The following is a 19,630-nucleotide window of genomic DNA, read 5'->3' on the forward strand; positions in this document are numbered from 1 at the left end:
TGGATTTAGTTGGGTAACTTCATTTCTGAACACTATTAGTTGAGGTTTGATTAATTTGTGAGAAATTTTGGTTCTGCAATTTGTTTGGTTCTATGTTAAATTTTGGCTTTTCACAAGTTGTAGCAGAAAAATATCATTCTTAAATATTTCAATTATTAGAATTGTATGAGGACTTAAATGATTAAAATAGGGAAATGCATGCTAAAATGTGCTTATAATGGTGTTTAATTGTCAGAAAACGAAAATTATGACAAATATTTATTTTGTAATTTTTAAGTTGTTAAAAAAAACATGTAGACGGGTGAAAAATGGGTAAATGGGTAAAAAAAGATTAACGGGTTCAAAAACAGGTAAATGATTATGGTTATGGTTAAATGGGTAAATGGTTATGGTTAAATGGATAAACGGTTATGTGGGTATTGATATAAATGGTTATGGATAAATAACCGCGGTTTCCCGCCCGACATAACCGTTGCCCATCCCTAGCATTGACTCATTATATTCACGAGAAATGAAATCTCAAGGAAAAAAAATGTAGATGGACTGAATAAAGAATATAGTAGCCGATTTTTCCTTTTGGTGCTGAAATGCACTACGGTACTCGTAAGTAAAGGTAACTTACATCATGTAAGCTAAAATGTAAGCTAAATGAAACCGGTTAATTGTTATTGTAACATTTTGGTTTAATTATGTATTGTTATCTGGAAAAAAAATTTACACATTGTAATGTCTTGAATTGACAGACTGGTCCAATTATATATTGGTATGTGAAGACAAATTTACATATTGTAATGTATTGAACTGAAGGGTAAATTTCATGTAAGTAGTTCATAAACACAGAAGACATGAAAAATGGGCAAAATTTACGCATAAATTGTTACCGAAAGCGTCGAGCGTGCCAAAAAAACTACCCTGTAAAATGTATGATGCATCCCCCACAAAGCACTAGTCCAAGCGTATTTAACACGATTCACCATGGTTAGCAATTAGCAAAACGAGACGGTCATAACTACCAGTCGTGGCCGTCAAACGACCAACCGAACACAAACAAACACCTTCCAGAACCGACCACAAATGGTGGTCCATCTCATCACGATTTCACTTCTCAATTTGGAACAAAAAATTCTGGGTTCTCACTGAATGTCTTCGACTCCGGCAATGGCGCTGCATGTTTCCTGGTACGACTTCGTCTGCTTCGCCATTGTTGGGGTTTCTTTTCTGGCGGCGTCGTGGGTGATCTGGAGGAAGGAAGGAGCTTCGGAGAGATTCGAAGACAGCACAATGTACGAGAGCCTTCTGGTGAGCCGCCCTGACAGCCACGTGTTTGTCAGCGCCCTGCCGAGGGGCCACGTCAGCACCTCCCAGCTCTGGACTAGCTGCTGGAAAGGGCTCCACCCCGGCTGGCTCTTCGCCTTTCGATTCGTCTCGTTTCTGGCTTTGGCTGGGTTCTTGGCTTGGGATCTTGTCGAATGGGATGCTTCCATTTTCATTTACTACACCGAGTAAGTAGGATTTTACTTCAAGTTTGTGGCTTTTTTTCAAATTTCATAACTTGATGTGTTGCTTTTTTGGTATATAAATTGTGGATAATCAATTCTTTTATATTACGAGCGATATTCTACATTAATCTACACTAAGGAGGGAGGGTTTGAACCCGAACGCAATGGCCATCATAATGATGTTTTTATTGCTTTTAATTTGTGCAAACCCACATTAGGAAAGTACATTAGCTTCCACTTGTTATAATAAATTTGGTTTACGAGTAGAACAGTAGTAGTGATTTGATGAGAAAGGCGAGACCGGTGATCAGTTTGGCTAACTGTGTGAAAGGATGATACATCGAGCTTTCCCAACTTTGTGCACATCATGTGTACGAGCCACATCCTGTCTGGCGCGCATTGCTTGTGGATAATTAACAAGGACATGGCCTATTTGCATTGAAACTAGATTGAAGCATCACTTGCAATAAAATATCTCTTCAGAAGATGAGCATGTGCATAGACTGCAGTGATCACTGACATGATGAAGAACATGGGTTTAAAATTTGTTAACATCTCACCGTCTTAGTTCCTCAGTAATTGTTACTGTTATTCCTCGTGTTTTTATTCATATCAAAATTGTTTTAAGATTGAGTTCTCTCATTCTACTTATACTTTCAAACTGTGTCCATTGTCGAATCGCAGTGCAAGTTATTCACTGGATAGGTATCCTCCATATGTATGTCACTTTCAGTTGATTACAGTATGTGACCTTATGTGTGTTGGTGTTATGTCAACAATCTCCTTAACAGTTTTTTCGACCTTGTTAATCTGCAGGTGGACATTTACACTGGTTATGATCTATTTTGCGGTATGTCATGCGATACAACATCACACGTTCTTCTTCAAAATAAAACACATGTTTTCCCTTATTATTGGCTTGTTCTGTTAGTTGTCCATATCTTAATGCTCTATACACTCTGTGGTGGAGACTTTTGGGGTTTGGATGTTTAAACTAATGAATTAGCAAAACGATATCTATTTCAAATCAGTCCTGCTTTGCCTTTACCCATTGCTAATTTCTCTGCATAGCTGGGAACTCTAGTGTCTGGGTATGGTTGTTGGTTGTCCTTAAACAAGCCCCCCACTGAAAATGGGACAAGGTCAGAAGCATTGAGAAGGGATGTGGAAGAGAATAATGGAACTGTGAATACCCATAGGCGAAACGGAATTAAGAGTACCATCAAATTGCAAAGCCAGTATGCTCAGGAGGAGATTCAGAAACGAACAGGATATTGGGGATATCTTATGCAAATTGCATTCCAGGTTAGTTAATCAAGAACCAGATTTTGTACTTTGTTGGTGAGCCAGGTTGTATATATTTACTCATGCATTAACTAACTCATATCAAATTGGGGCTACTAGAAATATACAATGATGTAGAATAGTAGTAGTCCCGATCTGTCTGATGCTGGGGAATTATAGCTTGCTTAGAAACATTTTGATGAACAAATTTGTTTGAGGTGTGCAGTATGGTGAGAAGCTGATATATCTTGGTAACAGACTTGTGCAGGAGCTGTTGTCCTCACAGATGTCGTCTTTTGGTGTATCATCCTCCCATTTTTATCAAATGCTCACCTTGGCCTCAATACGGTGAGAATCTGCTTTTTTTTTTTAATATGTTCAAATTCTAGTGCAACCTTTAAATCTAGGTTCTTTTTGCTTAGCTATGCCCTCATCTATGACAAATAATGCTGCTATCTTATTCTAATCTTCCTATTTTACCTGAATAGATTGATCTGTGACTGACTTGTACATGTGCTTGGCAGTTGATGTGTTGCATGCATATGCTGAATGCAGCGTTCCTTCTTCTGGATACCATTCTCAACAGCCTTGTAAGTATTTTGTTGGCAGCCTGGAAGCACTTGTACTCCGGTTTTATTGTTTATTTCTTCTCATCTGTTTACTGATGTCATTTCCATCTTGTTTTTCAGCCATTTCCATGGTTCCGGCTTTCATATTTTGTCCTCTGGAGCTGCATCTACATTGCCTTCCAGTGGGTCATTCATGCATTAGGTTTCCCATGGTACGCGTAATTTATTAAAATCTTTTCTCTCTTGCACAAATATGATCCTTTACTTGCGGTGAAAGAGCTAGTAACATTATTTTGAGTATCTTCCCAGGTGGCCGTATCCATTTCTTGAGCTCAATACGCCATGGGCTCCATTATGGTACACTAGCTTATCTATTCTCCGTTTTGCCTTCACTTCAAGTTCTAGTAAGAACAAAAATGTAATGAAAGCATATTATTTGCAGGTATTTTTGCGGGGCTGTGGCTCACATCCCTTGCTATGGGATTTTTGCAGTGATTATAAAAGCAAAGTATTCACTTCTGCCCAAATTGTTTCCCCACGCTTTTGTGAGGCCATACTAGTAAAGATTAGCTGCTATTCTTCATTAAGGGAGAGTGGGCGGTTGGCTCCGAGAGTGTAAGAACTCTCACCTCCAGAGAGGGTGTACGCTCCACGTCCTACATCGTCTTACTCGGAGGAGTAAATTTCGCCCAATATTCTGTCTTATTTAAAAGAGAAACATACAGTTGGAACTTGGGAGTGGTTTTTCATCTTCATTGTTTTGCTTGTGTATGTTGACAGGGGAATGCTGATCCAATCCGTCCCCCTCCCCTCCCCTCTGCATGTTTTACAATTTACACTGTTTTTGTTGATTAGTTGCAACTTGGACCAATCACACTGAAGCTTCTTTCTTTCTGTTATTCTCGCACACTGAAGCTCACACAGATTACTTTCGTTATTTAAATTATATTATTTTTGATGTTTCGTATTTTGGTTTTTATGAATCATGTTCTAATTTTTTCTCCTTGTGCTCCATATAAGAAATTTGGAATCTCAACGCGCCAGTGAGATTCCATCGGCATACGTCGGGTTGTAGACCAATGTATGGGTTTGCAACAAACGAATTGGGCCACGAGTCCCGTTCTCTTGGTTACTTAGCGATCAGAAATTTATGATCATTCATCGTGAGATTAGATATCGAAGTATAAGATTAAAACATCAAATGTGCATTCACTTATTCTCCACCCCTGGTATTAAATCTAATGGTTAATGACCATGCGTTCCTCAATTATCAGGTGACTAAAATGACATTTTTACTTCCCACTTAATACTACGGTCTATTGATATTCATTTTCACTTGTATGCAAGGTTCTAAAATACGCTAGGTGCTAGTCTGGTGGCGGGCTAGGGCTAGTGTCTAGGCATCTTTAAGTTTACTATATGTCGTATAAATAAGTGTCTATTTATACTTAAAAAATACATAAATTTATTGGAATAGATAAATTACAAAATGAAATGACATAGTTATAAAGTATAAGAATATATTGAAAACATGAGAACAAACATATAATGAGTGTTCATCCAAATATTCATCAAGTTTCTTATATTTTATTAAAAAAAATAAAAACCAAAATGAGTTATCGATTTTTTATCTAAGTCATAGTCTCGACCTAGGCAGGTGCCTAGGCGGTCTAGGCGGGTGCCTAAGTAGGCTAGGCGGATGCTTAAGCAGGTCTATGCGTCATTTCTTAACTTTCAAATGTCTAGGTATTAATCGGGACGGTGGTTAGCTGCCTATTGCCTAGGCAAGACCTACACTCGAGGGAATTTTTAGAACAATGCTTGTAAGTGGAAGGTTTTATGTTTGGATCTCGGAACTAATGGATTCGCAACCATTCTACTCTTACCCCCTTTGTATAAGAAAGTAACATTTCTACTTAGGTAAAATATAAAATACATGGGCATATGATTCACCTTTAACCATTTTCATTTTTGAATTAATGAGTGTGGATATAAATGCTTGTTCATTTTCATTTTTAAATTAAATTAATGAGTTCCTCCACACTTACATTACAAGTTATGTGTTGGCAGTTGCTTTAGGATTTATTTATTTATTTTAGTTTATTTTATTTTTTGAGTTGGGAATATATCATTCCCACGAAGCCAAAGAACAAGGGAAGCCACGAATACATGGAAACATAACTAGTGTCGTACGACTCATGTGGTAAGAAGGGTGTTTTACACACCCCCTTTGTCCTGCCTGTCATCCTGCTACTTGTTCTGACCTCCCTTGCAGTTGTGGTTGCGGATGGTGAGGTGGGTATCTTGATTTGGCTCAAAACTCTCAAATCTACTCTTTGGTTCAGGTGCTTTCTCTGTTTTGGGCTGTTGTGGTGTTGTGTTGCTTTCTCCGGCTTCTTGCTTGGGTTTTCTCCTCCTTGGCGGTGACCTTGGTGGCGGCCGGCTTAGCTGTTGTGGCAACGGTGGGTTGCTGCTTGTTTTGGTTTTTAGAGTTTTCTATGTTGATCTTTGTTGTCTTACTTTCTCTAGACCTAAGTTAGTATGAGCCTCTCTTTATGTTTTGGGTTGTTGCTCTCCTATTACTTGTGCCTCTTTATTTTGCTTTATGTCTTCTTTGTTTTTGTAGAACTGTAATATTTCCGAACATTAATGAAGCTTTATTTTCGACCAAAAAATAAAATAATAATAATTAGATGTAACAGAGATAAAGAGCAGTTCCATTGTTGCTCTTAGCCTGGCACCCATGCCAAATAATGGACTGGCATCCATGAAATTTGCTCCACCCCCAGCCCTTTAGGCTAGCATCTAGCCCAAGTAAGGCCACATGCCGGCCCAGAATCGACAAAGGAAGGACACGGCCCATGCTGACGTCATGGCCACTGTCTCTCTCATGTGATGCCACACACAAGAACTCGCCACCGTCTCTCTCACTTGCACCGCCCTCCGTGGAACCCCATCCAATCCCATTCCATGACTCCGTTGATCTCCACCTCCATCACTCTATGTTGCGCCTCCGACGCCTCCGTGACAATCCTAGGGCTCCGGTTGCTCCGCGCAAGGACCGAACTCGACAGATGAAATCGGTTGGGTGTGATTGCGAGACGTGTGGGGAAGAGGGTTGTGGGTGTTCGTGTTCAGAGTTTGGTGGGTTCAACGACATCGTTTCGGAGTGTGGGTTGGGTTGTGGGTGTGGATTGGAGTGTGGGTTGCGTCGTTTCGGAGTGTGGGTTGGGTTCCAAAGAGAAGAAGAAGAAGAAGAAGAAGAGAGTACAAAGAATCTTACATAATCCGTGGAATTGGTGAAACTGTGCTTGACCGCACAATTGGAAAATTAGGGAAGAAAGTGGGAAAAGTGGGAAGAAGAAGAAGAAGGGAAGAAGAAGTCAGAAATTAAAAATCAAATTATTATTTTATAATAAAAATTAATAATATTTTAAATAAAATTGACTAGACTATTTAGTTTTAAAGGTGGAGATGCATTTGGCCTATTACTATTTATTGAGGTCTATCACTATCCACTAAGTGGATTAAATGGGCTGGATGCTGACGTATTTTTTTAGGGGTAGAATTTCTCTAAGGAAAGGCATGGAACTACACCACGCCAGTCCCTTACAACCAACAAAAACTAGGGCAATCAAGATAAACCTTTTATTTCTTTTATGACCTCATTTATTTTTTTTATTTCCAAAACTGTCCTTTATATCAACCCATCAAAACCCTAGACTGTCTCACATTTCTCTTTCACGGCAACTTCCTTTCTCTTTAGCCACATCTCTCATCAAATTTACGGACAGGTATATCCCTTTGTCTTCTGCATTTTCGTCACTTTGTTGATATTATTTTATTTTATTTTTTTATTGAATTCATCGTGGAAAGGATTTTATGATGGAGTGACGGGCTTCATTGTTTTTTTTTTTTGAATAAAATACGATATTCATTAAGCAATAAGAATTTGTACAAACTAAGGATAGTGTGCATAATGGGCCTCGATAAAAATCTTGCCGGGGATTTCAACCCGGTCGAAGGAAGAGAGTGTCCCGCACAAACAAAAAACCTATCCTCAAATGAACAATGAAACTTACAATCCTTCCTCAAACAGAATGTCATGAATTAAATTCGGAGGTTCCTCGAACCAGACAATCTCCTGGTACAATTAAGCCATAATCGAGCAAGCCGATGAGTTGCCGAATTTCCTTCCCGATGCACATGACTACCCACCAATTTCGTCCTGTCCAAACAGAAATACCTGAGGTCGTTAATAATGGGTCCAAAATTAGACCTGTCCTCGCCTTGGCCGGTCATGGCGGTCAATACTCCTTCAAAATGAACTTGGACATCAGCCAAGTATATCCCTTTGACCAACTATACAGCGTGCCTAGCTGCTAAGAACTCTGCATGCAATGCCGACATTGATGAATCAATTGGACCAGCTGCAGCACCAAACAAACTCCCCCACATGATTGCGTAAAACAATTCCATATCCACCCCGGTGTTGACATTGATTCCATGCTCCATCGAAATTGCACTTGACCCAACCCTCCACAGGTCATTGCCACTTCTGTATCGTCTGCCCTTCTTTATGGCTGACTTATGACACCTGTGAAACTCCAGCAACCACCCATCCGTCCGAAGGACAATCTCATCAGGGTTTAAGTGCTTACCATTCCATAAAACTTCGTTACGGTGTTGCCATAATGACCAAATCAGCATTAGACTAAGCTCAAAACCCTCCGCAGATCCCTGTAACTGCATATTGGCCAACCAATTCAATAAACTCACACCATGCCCAGTATCCACCCTTAAACCCAAACCTTGAAACCATACCGCTCTAGCAACATGGCAATCACGCAGAATATGCTCTACGGATTCCATCCTCCACAAGATCCCAACTTCCAGGACGCTGGCACTGACGATACTTTTCACTTATAAGCTCCAACCTCAACACCTTTTGCCCATATCCCTAATAACGTCCAGTGCATTGAATTTTTATTTTTTATATTTATTTTTCATCTTAATGTTCTTTTGTCTTCTAAATGAACTTCTTAATTAGATTAGTATTATTCTTTATGTTCAAATGCTTATTAATCAAATTTTCGTCATCTTCATGAAATTAGGAAGAGTAAGGACAAGTTTATGGACACTACGAGCTCTCTTCACTGCTTGCAGGTGTATTACAATTTATATTGTTGTTTTTCCACTATACTTTGAAACTAGTTATGGAGGAAAAAAAGTATTTATTGTGACTGATTGTGTTAAGTACAGTTGACTATTGGTTTAGTTCAGTTTGGTGATATCTTAATTAACTTGTTAATTGAAGTCGTTAATGACATTTTTTTCTTTTCTTTGTTATATGATTATATCATACAAACAAATGCCTCGTCTAAGTTTGTCCACAAAGAGGAAATTATATGCTGCGTTGAATGTGTTGATTGTCTATCTTTGAACTATATTTGTTGCATGTGCTACTTCTTTTTTCTTTTCTTGGTATTCAGAAGCAACTTAGAAGTCCTTCATCATCTCAAACAATTATAAGATCTTGAATTGCATAGTGACCCGACTTGACGAGTGAGCATGGGTTTCAAGAATCGTTATTTGGGGAAGATAAAGCTATGATGGAAGCCAAATTTTCAGAGTGTGGATTAAAAGCGTCTCCCCACATTTAATCATGAATAAAGACATTAAAGGCAACATATTTTGCCTTAACTAAATTGCTAGCTCTTAGTGGATTGAGTGGAATGAAGAGAGAATGATGTTGGTTTGTGAGAAAAGTGTGTATGATGAGACTGCGAAGGTATGCATCTACATGCCCTTGCTAATTTAAGACATGACTTTTAAGGCATGAAGTAGAAATAAATATGGTATATCAAATTGCATTTATCTGATTTTGTTCGGTTTGCAAGTTTCTTACATTCCTTGTGTTTTGTGTTTGTAAGGCCACACTACCACACTCAACGAGAATGAAGTGAGGATGAAAGTGCAGATGATGTTGATACTTCATTCTTAGTATCAAATATCACTGTTCTAAAAATCCTCGTCTAGTGCCGCCTAGGCCTTAGGCAACTGGCCACTGCCCTGATTAATCCCCAGGCCTTTGAAAATGAAGAAAGAGTGTTTAGACCTGCTTAGATGTCTACTTAGCCAGCTTAGGAGCCTGCTTAGACCAGCCTAGGCACCGGCCTAGATCGCGACTCTCACTTGGACAGAAAATCGACAATTTCATTTTTCATTTTATTTTTCCAATAAAATGAAATAGATTTGTTGAATACTTGGATGAACACTAATTATATGTTTGTTCCCTATATCTTCAATATGTCCTAATACTTTATAATGTATGTCATTTTACTTTACAATTTATGTATCCCAATACAATTATGTACTTTTTAAGCATAAATATGCACATATTTATACAATATATAATAAATCTACTTAAATTCGCCTAGTCCATCTAGACTTCCGCCTAAGCGCTAGGCCCCACACTACCACCCGACTAATGCCTATCATTTTTTAGAACCTTGCCAAATAGCCAACAACAATGGCATGCATGAAGTAATATTTCAAACAGTGGTCGAAGAGGGCAAGAGTTGGGGATGAAATGATTAAGCAATTTTATGTTATAGTTAAAGCTATAACTGATGTAGGACCTAAGCTTGATGGTCTAGTGTAACGACCTGTCCCCAAAAAATACAATCTTTATCATTTTTAAATGTGAAATTTCGAAAATGCCCTTCAAGGAAAATGCATTGACTTTTGTTGACCTTCGTGTCTAAGATTCATTTTCTTGGTGTATCCTCATAGTATTCATCGTTACGGACGCGTGGGCGCAAACGGAGTGCAATTTGGAGTTATAATGAAGGATATATTAACGTTTTAAGTTGGGGGCATTTTAGTAAATTAATAAAGTTTAAGAAAGCTCTAGATTTTTGGAGCAAAATATAGAAAAGCCACATGTATGGCCTAGATTAAAAGAAAAGAGAGATGGTTGGTGCAGATAAAAGATAAATGAGAGAAAAGAGGGGGGAACCGGACCAATGAGGAAATGAGAGATGAGAGAGTAACCAATCAGAGAAGAGAGAAAGGAAGGAAAAGAGAAAGGAGGAGGAAGAGGGGAACCAAACCAGATTCCCCTTAACCCACGAACCTGGTTGCAACCCATAGGTTTCTCCGGTAAAATTCATCATTTTTCCGATGGATTGGGCAAATTTACCAGTCCCAATCATCATATAGACCTTTCTTCTACCATTTCTATATCAAATTTGAGGAGATTAGGTTCGGAATTGGGAAGAAAGAAGCCCGTGGGTGCCGTGAGACCCGTGGCCGAGATCCACCAAATCTGAAACGTGTTCTTCCAATTATTACCACCATTAGACTCCCCATGAGGTCTGAAACAAAGCCCATGCATTGGTTGAGGCGTCGGAGCTTGTTTGGAGTCGAATCAAGAACCACCCATTTCTAGGGTGTCAACGGGTTTTCATGAAATTGGGGCTTTTTTCCGACCAAATTGGCCTTAGTCACAGGTATGAAAGTTGCTCTACTCACTGAGATCTTCATTTCTGTGAAGTTTGAGAATTTTTAGAAATAGTTGAATTTTCCTGCGAGTCGGGGTGGCTAACTGCCATCTGCGACGACACGTGAGCCGAGGCATCCCCTGACCTTCCTAAGCTAAATTTGATTCTCCAATTTCGAATGTGAAGTCTGATTGATGAATTTCCATTGTTTGAATCTAGTTTGATTAAGGTTCGCCACTCAATTATTATAGCAATCGACGATCCGACCGTTGGAGCGTTAATAAACTTAATATATTATAGTACATAATATTTGAGGATATTAGAAACTTACGGATCGGGAATCCGACTTATGGATCTCACCGAATAGGATATGTAAGTTACATGTTCTATTGATAAGAATTTTAAGACATGATTTGATAATTGTTCTAGGCGCCGATCGTTCGTGACGCCTTGATGTTTGTGCTAGGGAGTTGTAGCACGGATTCCAGGTGAGTGGGCTTTTGGTTTTCTATATATACGTATATATATGTTTTCCATTTTCCCAGAAATTGTTTTAAATGGATTTACATTTTTAAATGCCATGTCAATTGCATTACATTTTAGTATATGCGTTAGTATAGATATGCATATTATTGCATGATGTTGCGGACACCCAAGTAAGCTTCAGGTGAGTGCATATTGATGATAGTGATTACAGTGTGTATGGTTATGTTTAGATGGATTTAGTGCTCATTATCTTGCATCTCGGTGTTAGTGCTCCGCCTGAGGCCAGGGCCTAGCCTTCACATGATCGTTCACTTCCCACACCACACATTCACCTTGGATCCAAGGCAAGTGCCAGCCTATCTTACAGACCACATCAGGTGGTTCCGACTCGTAGGTGACTTGCGATACTTCGCACAGCCTTTACGTGATCGTAGCACTTAAGCGTATATATTTACACCCAGCCTGTCGTACAGATCACATTAGGTGGTTCCAACTCGTGTGCAGGAATTGGTTAATGAGCTATAGGTTCAGTCATATAGGTCACGTTAGGTGACTCTGGCTGACATATATTTTATATTAATTCACATCACCTGGCTTATATATTTATTACTGAGATACTTGACATGGTACATACTTTGGTTTTCATTGCTCTCAAGCATGATTTCTACATACGTATGTATTATTATTTTCTGGGAAATTATACGGGTTTTACAGCGAGGGTTATAACATTTTCAAATGGTTTTTATTAAAACTTTATTTTCAGGCCCACTCACCCTTATTTTTCGCCCCTCCAGGTTTTAGCTATTAAAAGTTCGTATTGACAAGGATTCTTGGCAAATCTTAGTATATGTGGCTACCTCTAAGGGTATGATCCTTACCACATTTCTGTACATTACTTATGTTCTGACGTCGCGTGTGAAATGGGTTCATTCCCGCTCACAGCGCACTCTTGTCTTTAGGTACTTTTAGATTTAGATTTATTCACATTTTCCGTATCACTACACTTTATGGCTTCGTCACCTTCCAGGCATCGGCTAACACAGCTCGATTCGGAGTCCTAGTGGACATTCCGGTTCGGGGTTTGTCATCTATTCCATGCACTCTCAACCAACATAAATATGACTGAAATGCAACAAAAGCTTGACATTGAGTTGAGCAAAATGGAGTTTTTGGCTCCCATGAAATTGTTTCAAGTCACCAACTTCTTGGCCAAAGAACATGACCTTTTGACGGTCTTTTTCAACATGTCTAATGAAAGGAAGAGTGCATATGTGACTACTCTATTGCATACTTGGATTGGATGCCTAATGGCATATAAGTGACACTCCAAAGATTATGAATGCTATTTTTTTACTATGACCTGCTTAAAGCCGTGATGACATATTTGGGAAGACTGTGAATGTTTTGTAAATCTAATGGCTGATTAGATGATACTATGATGGTCAGGGATGACTATTTTTTGTTGTTGATATTATGATGTTTAGGCAAGTTATTAATATTTTGTTGATAATGTGATGTTTAGGCAGGTTATAATTATGTTGGCTGATAATGTGATGTTTAGGCAAGTTGTAAATATTTTGTTGATAATATGACGTTTAGGCATGGTATGACTATTTTGTTTAGATTGGTTATGATGGTTAGGCAAAGGTACTTCAATTTAAAATATTGACTATAATGAAGTTATTTGTAGTTTCCTACTCTTTGCTTGTTCCTAATGAATTGTCTTCATTTATTTATTTTAATGCTAAACCTACATAGTGAAAATCTCTTTAATTCAAGGGGAATCAAGTTTTTTAGATTTGAAACAGTAAAATTATTCCTTCTAGCTCATTCACATTATGTAACAAAATATATCCTTGAAGAGTGCTAAAAAAGAAAATGCTAAGCTATAAATTAAATTCTCTCCCTCTGTGAGAGCTTTTCTCTCCACCCCGTGAAAGCCTTTTCAACCTGTGTGCTAAGCCTTCTTCAAACTTCCATCTCCTCCGTTGTCGGCCCTTGCCATGGCCTGGGTCGGTGGCTCTTGGGTTTAGTTCTCCCTGCAATCTGTCCGCTGATCGTCACCAATATGTGCTTTAATCTTCTAAATCCTATGCCATCAATTCCAATTTCTTTTCACCATAGTTTCAATCCTTCATCTCCTTGGCCTTCTGCAAACCCATTTGATCTTAAATTTGCAGCCACTTTGTCACGATTTTCTCGGGATGTGCATAAAGCTCTGGTTGCTCTGGCTGCTCTGGCTCGGGTGTTTACACCACCACCTTCTACGGATTTATCTTCGATGACTTTGTTGTCTTTAGAGACATTGTTGCTGATGAGTTATCCCATCAGCTTCCTGTGTTTTCTACATATCTATCATCCATGGTGCTTTGGGAAGGTTGTTGCAGTCGTATGTCCATCATTTTTGTGGAATTGCTTGGCTGGATTTGGGCGTTTATTGAGCGGAGGATCTACGACGACGCATCGGCGGCTGTTGCAAGAAAGTTAAGGTTTTTTGTTTCTGGGCTCAAACTTTTGGTTTGGGCTTTGTTTTGGAGTCCATATTTTCTTTTGATCTTTTTTGTCATTGGACCTCAACTGCTGTAAGTGTTGCAAATTTGTGTGGTTGGTAATGTATCTTCCACTTTTTCCAAAAAAAAAAAGAAAAAGAAAAAAGAAAATGCTCCTAACAATTTCTTTCCTCTTCCTTCTAGCTTATTCACATTATGCACAACTCCACTTGCATATGCCGAAGAAAAGAAACTTTAACTTGAGCGAGAAAATTTAAAAATTGAACTAAATACTTAAATTTATACAAAAAAAATAAAAATAAAGGAGTCCTATTGAAACCAAGGAATATAAGCTTGCCTGCCATCCACACCAAAATAAATGAAGTTTTTCGAAAAAACCTGCTAGTGGAGGAATATCTCCTAAGAATAAGAGACATACGGCTAAGGAGAGAGCTAAAAGAGGATCCTTTGTGTTTTAGTTTGTCTATGAAATTAAAAAAGCTAATCTTACTGGTATATATTTTGATTCTGCTGAATTGGTAAACAGTTTTATGAAATCAGTGCCATTTCTATTCTGATTCTAGAACATTTAACTAAACAGTATGAACAAAAATCTGATTCTGACTCCTTCTCATTCCAACTCTTTCTCAATTTAATTCCTCGAATTTTGATTACCGTTACGTAAACGAGTCATTAGTATGTTGTCATGGGTTGTTAGTTACAAGTGGGAAAAAAAGGCAATCGAGACCACATGTAACATCCTACATCACCCAGGGGAATGGATCCTATAAGCATTATATGTATATTCCCATCTCTACCTAGCACGAGGCTTTTTGGGAGCTCACTGGCTTCAGGTTCAATCGGAACTCCGAAGTTAAGCGAGAAAGGGGCCAGAGCATTCCCAGGATGGGTGACCTACTGGGAAGTTTTGCTAGCGTGAGTTCCCAGAAACAAAACCGTGAGGGCGTGGTCGGGGCCCAAAGCGGACAATATCGTGCTACGGTGGAGTCGAGCCCGGGATGTGGTAAGGGCTCGGGCCGGGATGTGACAATTTTGTATCAAAGCCAATCCTTGGCTGGAAGTGTGCCGACGAGGACGTCGGGCCCCTAAGAGGGGTGGATTGTAACATCCCACATCGCCTAGGGGAGTGGATCTTGTAAGCCTTATATGTATATTCTCATCTCTACCTAGCACGAGGCCTTTTGGGAGCTCACTGGCTTTGGGTTTCATCAGAACTCCGAAGTTAAGCGAGAAAGTGGCAAGAGCATTCCCAGGATGGGTGATCCATTGGGAAGTTCTACTCGCGTGAGTTCCTAGAAACAAAACCGTGAGGACGTGGTCGGGGACCAAAATGGACAATATCGTGCTACGATGGAGTCGAGGTCGGGATGTGGTGGGGGCCCGGACGGGGATGTGACACCACACACTACCAATATGACCTTCCACACTCTTTAACGCAAAGAAAAACTAATGAAAAGGGTTTCAAATCTTTACATTTTATTTAATGATAAGACAAAAAATAAAAAAAACATAAAAAATAAAGGGTTGTGATTTTCACACACCCTAAACTACCTTTCCCACACCCTTCTCTATTTTTTAGTACTTAATTGGTATCCTACTATTTAATCTTCCATATATATCCCTCCCTATTTAATCTTTCATTAATTACCATAAAAAAGTAGGAATGATATATATGGAAGATTAAATAGTAGGATACCAATTAACTATTAAAAAATAGGGAGGGGTGTGGGAAAGGTGGTTAAGGGTGTGTGAAAATCACAACCCAAAATAAAAATGGCGCTGTATGCGCGTCCCCGACCCCCCTCCCAAAACTCCATCAGACAACTTCGCTTCTAACCAACTACCACCCCCCAGCTTAGACATTTCTTTCTTCTGCATCATTCTATTCACAACCGCAGCAGCTTTCCCACCTTGCAAGTTTTCTTCATGGCCCGTTCCCTTCACAGACCACGAAATACAAAGCTTGGTGGGAAGATCAAGCACCACAACATGAACATCAACCTGGGCACTACCACCAAGCTTCACAAACTCATCACTTTGTTCTTGCTATACAATGCGCTTTCGTTTCGGCTTTACTATTTTTGATAGTATCCTACAAAAATATAACAGCATAAACAAACCCAAATGAACAGAAATGAGGAGTGTCATACTAAGTACTGAGATATACCTGCAAACGTGTACCCAAGGGAGAGTGGAGGAGGAGCGCATGACATGTTCGCAGAAGGTGGACTTGCCAGTTCTAGGCGCACCCACCAATATTACTACGACAAGCTTTCCTTGCTTTTCTTTCCTTGTCAAAAGCGCATACTGGTTTTGTAATCACCGAAGGTGACAACGACCCATAATGATATCCATGTCTATGTTTTGGAAGACTCTGCGTGACACGTTTGAATTAACAATTTAATAAGTTTCATAAACAGTATTGTAAGTTTCATAATAGTGTGATAAGTTTTCATAAACAGTGTCATAAATTTCATAAACAGTGTCGTATGTTTCATAAACAGTGTGAGGACGCGTGGGTAAGCACGTCATATTATTTTTTTACTATTAAAATTATGTCTTTTTCATTAAAATTTAAGTTCTTTTGTCATTTTTATTAAAATTTAAGGATTTTTCATTAAAATTTAAGTCTTTTTCATTAAATAAAGTTATAACATAATTTTTTGTTAAAATAAACTTGATCCAAGCCCTTTTCATGAAAGTTCTCTTAAAGCAATACTAGTGATGGGCTAAGAATATATACAAAGCTATTTTTTCACCATCTTTATGTGAGTTTGGTACTTCATCTAGTGAAGCTAAGACAAGTACAACCAAACCCGGTTTTATACCTAAAAAATTTATGGTGCTACGGGGTATCAAGTATTTTGGACTTTTTATCAGTTAGATTTTAGTTTTAATGATTACCGTTTAAAAACTCCAAATATAATCTCTTAGAATGCTTCCAATGACATGAAATGTAAAAGTTAAATATAACTTTTAGCTTCAACTTTCTCTCGAATGTATCAGAAAAGTTGAGTAAAATGCAAAGTTATATTTATTATAAACTTAACTCCAAAAATTGTATTTGACTCCATTTTAAGGTGCATTCAAGGAAGAAAATATCGGTAATATCGGAAATATCGGTAGTCCGAAAATACGGAAATATCGGGATAATATCGATATCGATAAAAATTATATGGAAACCACGGAAATTGTAAGAAAAACTTGGAAATTTTTATTGAAACTTTGCAGGATGTCTATTTAGTCAATTATCTATTAGTTTATCACAAAAAATTGGAAGGAAATGCATTGCATGATGGATTTAACATTATCAAGTTGATTATATAGCGAGCTGGCAAACATTGTGAGTGTAGAAAATATGTAGTAATTAATGAAAGAAATTTAAACACACCATAATCATTTATATATAATGAATTAGTACAATATTTTACACTTTATACATTGCATTTTTTTTTCTCTCGGACAACACACACGGACTGACACATGGGCTGGATATTTTGAAAGCAGGTTTGGATTTTTTTTTTCTTCTCTCGGATAACACACACACACACACCCCACGATACACACTTCAATAACACACACACACACACATCCCACTTCTACAGACACACACGCACAGACACACACTTCAATAACACACACACACATCCCACTTCTACACACACACGCACAGACACACACTTCAATAACACACACACACACACATCCCACTTCTACACCAGGGACCAAGCCATTTCCTTCTCTCACTCACTTCGACCCTTTCTCTCTCTTCTCTGCACTGTCTTTCTCTCTCTCTCTCTCAAAATCCTCTTACCTCTCTCCCTCTCTTGCCGTGACCACACACACACACAGCAGCAGCACCATCTGCTCGACTCGAGCAGCTCGAGGACGACACCGTGACTCGAGCAGCACCATCTTGCCTTGACTCGAGCAGCACCATCTTGCCGTGACCTCCACCGTGACTCGAGCAGCACCATCTTGCCGTGACCACACATCATCAGTCTTCTCTCTCCCACCTCTGCGAGAATGGCGGACGACACCGTGACCTCCACCGTGGCGCACACTCCGGCGAGCACCATCACCACCTGTGAGAGGCGCAGATCTTGGCAGAGAGAGGCGCAGATCTTGGCAGCTGCGACGATGGAGCTCGGCTGCCGTTCCGATTCTGACGACAGAGAGAAAGATAGCGATATTATCACGATAATCAATTGGAATACTCTGAAAATATCGATGTTGGAAAAAACGATATTATCGGCGATATTTCGCCGATAATATCGATATTTAATTCCATGGGTGCATTTAGAGATGATATTACATTTGGAGTTAAATTTGACGTCAAAACTAACCTAATCACTTTTTTTTAAAGCAAACGATATTATCTACAAGGAAAGAGGGTAGACTTAACCTCATATTGGGCTAGCAATAATGCGGTTCAAATTCGTTTTTGGCGAGAATCGAACCTAAGACACTTACAAGTAAAGGAGAATACTACTAGACTATAATACTAAGTGGCAAAATTAACCTAATAACTTTTAGCTTTTAACTATTAATTTAAAGCTTGACTTGGCCTGAAGTTTGGTTTTGGAGTTTGAGGGAGGATCCTCAGTAGATCCTCATTGTGAGGATTTCAGAGAGCTTCAAATTACATTTGTTCATCGTACATCGTGCGATCATAAATTATTGTAATTTTTTTTTATTTAAAGTTAAATATAAACAATACCTTATAAAAACTGGTCGCATGATGTACAATGAACGTATGTGATTGGAAGATCTTCGAAATTCTCATAAACAAGATTCGGCGAGGATCCTCTCTCTTGGAGTTTATTCATCTTAACAGATATTGACGTAGACTTAGGTAGGTCTGCTAACTCATTTTCCAAACCGCCGCTGCTACTTGGGGCTAACTCTGATGAGTCAGCACTATCTCAAAGTAACTATTCACTTAGAATACAAAGTGAAAGTTACATGTATCACATAAAAAAATGATAAAAACACCCTTTTGTCCTCTTATACTCTTTTTGTTATCCTACACACCCTTGTTTAATTATGATAATTGTTTTTATTTGATTTGTTCAATCTAATAACAATAAATAAAATAGGTAGTGAAAAAAAGTAAATGGTGGGTAAAAATTAACTCCTCACTTAAGGTAAGATCTATTTTGACAAAGTAAGGTCTATTGAGTTAAAGTAGAAAAACAAATAGCCTCTAAGTTCCGAACCCAGATCCGGAGAGGATCTGGGTTCCTAAGTTCCAACACATGCTTATAGGCTATACATGTAATGTTACGGAAATCAAATTTTTTAATTAAATTTTGTAAACCAATGATGTGGTTGTTCATAATTGGATTATTACTCTGTTGATTAACATGTTTATTATCGTTTGGTTTATAAATTTGTAAACCAAATGATGGGTCACCAATGAAAAATAAACATGTTAATCAACACTTAAATAATAATTCAATTATGAACAACTACATCATTTGGTTTACAAAATTTAGTTTTAAAATGTGGTCTCTCTAGCATTCCCCTTTATTTGTTGAGTAATGTTATGTAAACTAAATTTATAGACTAAATTTGAAAAATAAATAATGTGTCACCAATAGGAAATAAGCACGTTTACCAACACTTAAGTAATAAACTAATCGCCTACTTTCATATCATTTAGTTTACAAAAATAAGACTACAAATTTAGTCTTCTTAACATTACCCTTATTTATTCCACACGTGTATGGCTTTAGCTGTGCAGCCTAGCAAATATTATAAATATGGTGTGTGAG

At 38.4% G+C, this 19,630-nt stretch overlaps 1 protein-coding gene across 1 annotated transcript; it reads left to right on the plus strand.

Moving 5' to 3' along the window:
- The first annotated feature begins 901 nt into the window (after nucleotides 1-901).
- On the plus strand, nucleotides 902-4,319 carry LOC103444298 (uncharacterized). The gene is made up of 8 exons (XM_008383236.4): nucleotides 902-1,502; nucleotides 2,316-2,349; nucleotides 2,571-2,804; nucleotides 3,042-3,131; nucleotides 3,308-3,373; nucleotides 3,473-3,564; nucleotides 3,662-3,709; nucleotides 3,795-4,319. The coding sequence occupies exons 1-8, from the start codon at nucleotides 1,141-1,143 to the stop codon at nucleotides 3,910-3,912; spliced, it is 1,044 nt and encodes a 347-aa protein (XP_008381458.3). The 5' UTR covers nucleotides 902-1,140; the 3' UTR covers nucleotides 3,913-4,319.
- Nucleotides 4,320-19,630: the final 15,311 nt, after the last annotated feature.

This window comes from Malus domestica, chromosome 09 (genome assembly GCF_042453785.1).
Source record: "Malus domestica chromosome 09, GDT2T_hap1".
Lineage (NCBI taxonomy): Eukaryota > Viridiplantae > Streptophyta > Magnoliopsida > Rosales > Rosaceae > Malus > Malus domestica.